This window comes from Asparagus officinalis, chromosome 6 (genome assembly GCF_001876935.1).
Source record: "Asparagus officinalis chromosome 6, Aspof.V1, whole genome shotgun sequence".
NCBI lineage: Eukaryota > Viridiplantae > Streptophyta > Magnoliopsida > Asparagales > Asparagaceae > Asparagus > Asparagus officinalis.
This window is the reverse complement of record NC_033799.1, coordinates 5,856,302-5,864,879: the sequence shown is the minus strand read 5'-3', so window position 1 is coordinate 5,864,879 and position 8,578 is coordinate 5,856,302. Positions and strand designations below refer to the sequence as shown.

The following is an 8,578-nucleotide window of genomic DNA, read 5'->3' as shown; positions in this document are numbered from 1 at the left end:
TTGTTGCTATTACATTACATTGGGGTCTATATCGAATAATATGTCCACGGATAGAGATAAGATAAGACTAATTAACAACCGTAAGTGACTGATAGTATAGAATTGGCTAGAGTGCACGAGTTTCTTCTTGTTTGATTTTTTGGTCAAAACCGTTTTTCAAAAAATAAGTTTTCAAACTATGTATTTATTAACTACTGGTATTTTTTTTAGAAATCATTAGTAGCGTAGTGGAAAGTTAATGTTTTGGTGTTTTAAAATGTCATGTGTTCGAGGCTTGCCAACGACAAGCCGGGAATTATTTTTATTCAATTAATCTCTCATAAGTTTTAGTAGGCCAATGGGTCGGGGATCGTGGCTAATCGAGTTAAGGCGCTTTGTAAGGCGTACTTTGCATTGTGCACGGAGTTCGCAGCTCGCGTGACCCTCGCGTTTGCAAGAGGGAACGCGACTCTCGCGTTCAAACGTTTCTTCATGCAACAATTAAAACTGCATGCAATAGTTACAACAATTAAGTCATTTGTTGTTACAATCATAATTGTCATTATGATTTGTAACAGTCAAATGACCCTTGAGCTAGTCTTAGAGGCCTATAAATATAGCCCATTGGGGCAGCTTTCATAGATACGAAAAAAACACATTGAAGTGTTTAAACTGTTGTGCTGCTGCTGCAGAGTTTGAAAGCCTGCAAGTTTTAGTCTGTGCACGAAGGAACAAAGCTCTGAACCGAAATGTTATTACAGATTGAAAGATCTTTGTCTTAACCGAAAGGTTTTTTGAACCGGAAGGTTTTAACAGATCAAGGAGATCTTTGTCTAAACCGAAAGGTTTTGAACCGTAAGGTTTAACAGATCGATGAGATCTTTGCTTTAACCGAAAGGTCTTATAGATCGAGGAGATGTTGACGGTACTTGGTCGGTGCATACCAGTGTACTGTACTGCTGTTCCTGGAAGCAGTTTGGCCTTAGGATCCTTGTACCGGAGTTGACCAAATATTGCTTTAAGCACAGCGTTTCATAAACGCACAACAGCTAAACTTGAAAAAGTTTGAAAATATAGCACTTCAGCTATCTAACAGATTTATCTGTTTTATTTCAGATTTAGCCACAGGCGCCAACACTTCCTTGCATTCATATTCTTGCAAAAGAGTGGCTTGCATTTTTATTGTTTTTAATGGAATTTGTCTCATCATTTGCGTGTATACAGCCTGATAATCCCATGTATATGAAATGGAGATCAGAACTTCTTGTGCTTATTTGACAAAAGAAATTAGAGTTGTACTTATGGAATTAATAACCATAGGCACTAATTACGTATATGAGAAAACTATGATTTAGAAATCGTTAATGACAGCTTGAAAATATATTTCTTACGTTAAGCCAAACGATGAATTTGTACGTGCTACTGCCTGCACGTTTTGGCATAAAACTATCGTCAGCCATTTCTAACGCTCCTTCGCTGCAATAATCCAAATAATTACAGACAACGAACAGACCTTGGGATTTGCTCATAACCTTGAGGACATCATTCAATAATTGTACTTAAATACCACAATGCGTTGAGCCTCTCTCCAAACATCAAGAACACTTGACGATGTATTGCTTTCTTCGCCTTACTCTTCTTCTATCAGTAACCATTGTATCAGTAGGGAGCCCAACTGAGAAATCCCCTGCGGCTTTCTTCATCTTCGGTGATTCTGTTGTGGATGTTGGCAACAACAATTACATTGAGACCATCCCCGAGTTCAAAGCTAATTATGCGCCTTATGGGCGAAATAGTTTTTTCAATCGACCTACTGGTCGATTCAACGATGGGCGCCTCATGGTAGATTTCATCGGTAATTTACATGAACTTTCTTTGGATATTTAGTCAGAAATTGTTGAAATTTTGTGTTCTTTGTAATTGCTGTGGAGGGATCGAAAAGGTTTGACAACATTTAACAATATTTCCATGAATTTTCTTAGATGATTATCTAAGTCGTCACCTTAGGAACACTTTTCTCATATATATATATATTACTATATAACTATATATATATATATATATATATATATATAATATTAATATATATATATATATACCTATGGGAAAGTGAATCTTAGAGCGTGACCACCTAGGCTCCCCCTAAGGATGCACCGCGCTAAATCACATCATTTCCTAAATTTTTTTACGATCCGCTTCGTTGAACTTGATCTACACGTGTTCTTAACTACAACACACGCTAATATTAGGGGTAAATCCGTCGTGTTTTGATCCTTATCGCACTTCGCATATAATTTTAACGGTTTTTCGAATGATTTTAGAACATTTTACTAAGGGCTCAATGGAGAGGGTCAAAACACAACGGTTCACCCCAAATTGGTGTGTGTGTTTGGGTTTAAAGAACGTGTAGATCAAGATTCAACGGAGCGGATCGTAAAAAATTGTAGGAAATGATGTGTATTCTAGGCCGCCGTCCTTACGGTGGGAGCCTTGGGTGTCACCTTAGATCACTTTTCCTACTTATGTTATATATTATAATAAATATTAATATGATATATTATTATATATATATATATATATATATATATATATAAAACTTGTATATATATATATATATAGGGTGAGGTTCTAATAAAAACCTACTTAGCCTAAAAACTAAAAACCTATTTATTGCACTAAATGTCATTAAAGAGTGCAATAAATGTCATTATTATACTGAGTGCAATAAATAGGGGCAACAAACAACCAATGAATCCAGATTCACTAGATTGAATCCAGATTCAATTCAGTGAATCCAGTTTCACCTCACATAACTGAATCTGGATTCACTGCAGTGAATTGAGATTCACTCCAGTGATAGTGAATCTCGATTCACTCCAGTGAATCTCGATTCACTCCAGTGAATCTGGATTCACTATAGTGAATCTGGATTCACTCATATATAGGGTGAGGATTTCCAGTTGAAAAAACGAAGACATGTATGAGTGAATATCGATTCACTGCAGTGAATCTCGATTCACTGCAGTGAATCCAGATTCGGTTATGTGAGGTGTTTGTTTTTTAAAGAATAATGACATTTATTGTAGTGAATCCAGATTCAGTTATGTGAGGTGTTTGTTTTTTAAAGAAGAGCTTTGCTACAGGGACCCAAAATATGGGACCAATAGGGGGGACAAGTGAGGTGTCCCCCTCCTATTGGATAATGAGTTGACCATATGATGGCCAACTCATTATCCAATAGGAGGGGGACACCTCACTTGTCCCCCCTAATGGTCCCATATTTTGGGTCCTTAAAGAATTTTTCTTTAAAGAATAATGGCATTTATTACACTCTTTAATGACAGACAAATTTATTGCACTCTTTAATAATGGCATTTATTGCCATCACTGAATCTGGATTCACTGTAGTATAAGCTCTAATCTCAATCATTGGATGAGATAGATCCAATGACCCACAATGGTTTTTAGTTTTTAGGCTAAGGAGGTTTTTATTAGAACCTCACCCTATATATATATATATATATGTATATATATATATATATATATATATATATATATATAGTATATATAAGTAGTCATCGGATGCCTGAAGTCTTACGATTATTTTTCAAAATAGAATTCCTAACAGTTGAAAACTGAAACGGACTGATAATAGTAACAGAGGACAGTAATTCGAGACATCAAACACTTAAAACAAACTTTGTATTGAAGAATACTGTTATTTATACACTAGTCCCAATAAAATTAGTGAGTGAACTTGGATTACATTAACATTTTACCGAAATTATAATGCAGCTGAATATGCTAAGCTTCCATTGATTCCACCATTCATGCAACCATCTGCTCAGTTTACAAATGGCGCCAATTTTGCCTCTGGAGGAGCTGGTGTGCTTCCGGATACTAGTCAAGGCCTGGTAATTAAAATTCTTCAGGAATTATTATACACCTATTATTAACACATGATAATTAATCGTTTGATAAATGACTTCTTTTGCATTGCGCATCAGGTAATTAACTTTCAAGCTCAGCTCAAGCAATTTGAAGAGGTTTCAGGCATGTTCATTAAAGAACTAGGTGAAGAAAGAGCCAGAGCAATAATTGAAGACGCAGTATATTTCATAAGTATTGGTAGCAATGACTATATTATTGGGTATTTAAGCCACGAGAAGAATCGTGAGGCTTATACCCCTGAGGAATTCATTGGGATGGTCATTGGCAACTTCACTCAATCTATCCAAGTGTGTATCCTTATATATCTTGTTCTATGACAAAATTCTAGATAAATTTATGAATTTATCACGCGAACTTTTAAATTTTCAAAAAGAAAGAGTACCATAAAATTGAGGGTCTTATGTAGTATGGAGATATCGCCACTTATTTCACTAAACTATTTTGTTAGCTCTTAAACTCATGAATCCTAGACCGCATTATTTCTCTGTAAGGTTGACATGTCACGTGTGAATCATATGATGATAATTATTTTCTTGTCCGCGGCCTACAGAAGAACTAAATTGCCCTTTTAATTGTTAAGGATAAAAGAAACCACACGCTTACATGCTATTTGGATTTCTAGGAGAGCAAGTGGTAAGAAAATAGTTGAGGAGTATTTATCAGTGCCTACACATGTACAGTACCAGGAGGTATATGCGCAATGAATCCTAAATTTTACAAAATATAAAATTATCGAGATTTCGTAAAGTCATCACAAAAACTAGCATGGAAATTGAAGCTCTCAATAGTTATTGATAATAAATCCAGTTCGTGCATAGTAATTTTCGAAAAAAAAAAAATTGTTCATGATATATAGAAATATGAACTTATTCTCAGGAGTTATATGAGAAGGGAGCAAGGAAATTCTACATTCTAAGCATAGCTGATTTGGGATGCTTGCCAGCATTCAGAGCAATAAATCCGAAAGCTGACGGTGGCTGCTTTAAGGATGCATCAGCACTTGCCTTGGCTCATAACCAAGCATTGTCAGCTGTTCTCACAAGCTTTGAGTACATACACAAAGATTTCAAGTATGCTAACATCAATTTGTATGATTGGCTCAATGAGAGGATGCAAAATCCACATGAATATGGTACATATATCTTCCTTACTGTGTTCAAATTAAAAATAGGAGTTTCTATATATGGTGTTAGTCCCCAAAAGATATAATTTGAAATAAATTCTCTAACCACGTGTCTGGCAAACCCATAAAAAAACTAGTCAGGATTAATCTTAGCACAATTCTGTCCTAACCGGACCAGGTTTGTTCCGTGTGGCGTGGACAACATGAGAACCAATTTTAGGACCAAAATTTGACATAAACGAAACATGCCAATCCTAACTCGGTTTTATAAATTTGCCAAATAGAACCGATGGAAGTTAACGGACTTAGGAGACTTAATTATATTATACTATCAACATTCAACGAAGAATTTCAAAGTACCCATTTTTTGGGTCAATCAATAATTAAAAAGACCATAACAATAAATATTATCGAAAAGTTTTGATTTTTTTTTTAATCTTTTTGTGGTGCTTAAGGTTTTAAAGATGGGACAAATGCATGTTGTGGAACGGGACCATACGGAGGAATCTACACCTGCGGAGGTACAAAAAACATAAGTGTATACCAACTATGTGAAAATGTTGGAGATTATGTCTGGTTCGACTCAATCCATGCGAGTGAGAAAATACACGAACAGTTTGCAAAGGAAATTTGGGGCGAGCCCTCATCTCCGAGAGCCAAAACTTTGGAGGATCTATTCTTTGACAGGGAAAAAATTATAAATATTGGTGATGTGGAAAGTGATGAAAATGAGCTAGGGACGTTCACCTACATTGCATGATTGAGTTGAATGATGTGTTTGGTTTGATGTAACTCGACTTTTTTACGTTTGATGTAACGAAGCAAGTTTTTCTGTGTTTTACTTTTCACTTTTACGTGATTTTCCATTCAATATGATGGTACTGTGACTTGGACATGATACGGGTTTAAATCCGTTCTTTTTGGACTTAAAAGTTAAAAGCCAAAAAGGTTAATTACAGGGCATGTGATCGAAAACAATTCTAAAGCCTCTTTTTTTTTGCCCCCCAACTCGTGACCTTGATACCTACCGATGCATCAAAAAGGCCTCTAAGAGGCTATTTGTTTCCCTTCATTAATCTAGTTCTTAATTTTGTGTGGCAGAGGGAAGTTAATACTTTGAAATAACTTTGAGGTTTCAGCCCCTGTTTGCCTGCGGAACTCTTCGATTTGTTCCCTCATATCCACAGAACTATGTTCATCTTTTATCTCCTAAACTACTGTTAGAATTAATATAAAAGTATAATCCTTGATCATCACCGTAATTTCGGAGTTTTGGTCTAATGGTTAGAGGAACTAAATTTAAGATGGTATCTGAGCAACCTAGGTTCAAATCCCACCGGCCACGAATTAAATGCGGATTTTCTAAAAATTGACACCGCTACGTGAGTCCAGGTTTCGTCCCATAAAAAAGGGCGCTCGACCTACGGGGGGGGTGTTGGAATTAATATAAAACTATAATCATTAATCCTCACCCATAACTTTGGAGATTTTATCTAATGGTTAGAGAAACTAAATTTAAGAACTATCACCTCTTGTACCACTTCTCTTTTATTAGTTTATGGGTATTATTAAATGGAAAAAGTGACAATTCAAAGGGTAAGATAGGACTAAAATGATTGTTCATAAGGTAATGTGGGACCGAAAATATTTTAAAGATAAATGGGATGTAGTTGTTAGTATAGTAGAAAGTAAAATGTGACTAAAAAACTTCAGGGAGGATGAAGGTGTAAAATGAGCGGTTAATGGGGCGAGTAGAGACTAAAGCCCTACCATTGGATAACCTTCGCCCTCGTTCGATGTAAATGCTGAAGTCATATGCTAATATGACCTTTTTTGAAGCGACTCTTATATTGACTATGAGTAATCAAGCACTATATGATCATCATAGAAAAATAAATGTTATGTTCGTGTTTCACAAGGAAGAAATAATCACATCATAGTTGACCTTTATTATTTAGAATAGTCCGTAAACACTTCATGCTTGATGTTAGTGCATGAAATCATCATACTTAATTAAGCATGATTAACGTTTGATAATCACAATAAAGCAGTTCGCACTCTAAAACCCATTTTCAAGTTACAGCCTCAGTATTGGAGGACAAACACTATACAATCCCTCTAATATTTTCCAAAAGATGTATCTGTGGAGAAATCAGGAAAAGAATCAGAAAAACCAGAAAAACTGGCATAAGTCGACTCATGCACTGTGCACGATGTCGACTAACTCTGCAGCCGGAATGTGATTTATTAGCCTCTGGTCAATTCGACTTACATGACTTGTTAAGTCTACTTTCAGTGGCAAGTCGACTAACAGTCTTTCAAGTCGAACTATGAAGTGTTCTCCTGTTCGGTGTTTTCTCTCTGTCACGTCGAGCTTTGTGCACACTGAAATTTCGACTTATTACGGTGTTTTTTGCATACGCAGGTTTCCATTATTCTGCATCTGATTGGGGTTTTGTTTTTGATATAAATAGGGAAAAGATTTGGGGGTTTTTTATCAGACATGAGGAATCTTTTGAGGCATTAGTGAGAGTATATGATTGTTGTAGCACAAGGTGAGTATCTTTTGTTGAGGGTTAGTTTGAAGAATTTGTGCTGATTGTAACCCTTGGTACTATCCACTTGACTTTAAGTGAAATCTCCCCATCCTCTCCCCGTGGACGTAGGCAAATTCCTGAACCACGTATATTCTTGCTGTTTGTTTGGATTGATTTGTCGTAATTGCTTTGTTGGTGCAAGTGTTATCGTCTTTCTTCTACTCGTTGAGTCAGCAGGTTCGTCTGTGAGTTCCGTTGCAAGGCTTCTCGCAAAGGCGCCTACTAAGTGGTATCAAAGCTCAGATTCAGATCTAGGTATTTGATTAGTGAGGAAGATTCAGTTGAAGCTTGGTTCTTGAGTATATGGGCTTTGTGGAGTTAGGTGTTTGAATTGCCGTTGAAGATTTCGCTTTCTCTCGTCGTGTTAAGTTTGAGTTCTACATTTTGGAATCCAATCTAGTGGTTCAGTTGGGTAATTTCTTATTCTTTTAAAAGTTCTTGGACTCTTTCTGCTACAATCTTGGAAGTTGGATTATTGGGTGAAGATTAATTGGTGAAAGGTCAGCAAGATGACATGACACATTTTAGAAGTGGGTTTCAGAAACTAAATTATGTTTGAAATATGACGGAGAGTATCAATTTTGGTAATTGTGAATGAGGCGACGTACAGGATCGCCTCACATGCTCAAATCTCGGAGGAGACCATCGTGATTTGGTCGATGTGCGGTCCACCTTAAGTATTGGAATAACGATATGGGAAAAAGATGAATCGAAATGTTAGCGGGGTGATCAGGTCTGTTTGAAGCAGAGCTGAATATCGATGTTTGGTGGTGACGCTGCGATGAAGAATGTGAACTCTCAACAATAATACCTTACGAAAGTGTTAGGTAACTCGTCTGCATCTTGCTCGCGAAGGTTATTCAGATTCCAGATGTCCAGAGGTGCCTCGCTTGGCGGCTTCATGTCAACAACTACCTCAAGTTGTTGT

At 36.5% G+C, this 8,578-nt stretch overlaps 1 protein-coding gene across 1 annotated transcript; it reads left to right on the top strand.

The window, feature by feature from the left end:
- Window positions 1,591-5,813, top strand: LOC109845668 (GDSL esterase/lipase 5-like). The gene is made up of 5 exons (XM_020414937.1): window positions 1,591-1,834; window positions 3,775-3,893; window positions 3,987-4,217; window positions 4,807-5,062; window positions 5,509-5,813. Exons 1-5 carry the CDS (start codon window positions 1,591-1,593, stop codon window positions 5,811-5,813), a joined length of 1,155 nt encoding a protein of 384 aa, XP_020270526.1.

Bases quoted from the DNA above. Each gene is read 5' to 3' on its own strand.
- LOC109845668 (XM_020414937.1), top strand. From the start codon at position 1,591: ATGTATTGCTTTCTTCGCCTTACTCTTCTTCTATCAGTAACCATTGTA. The intron at 1,835-3,774 runs GTAATTTACATG...ATTATAATGCAG, and splicing joins CCTCATGGTAGATTTCATCG to CTGAATATGCTAAGCTTCCA. The intron at 3,894-3,986 runs GTAATTAAAATT...ATTGCGCATCAG, and splicing joins CGGATACTAGTCAAGGCCTG to GTAATTAACTTTCAAGCTCA.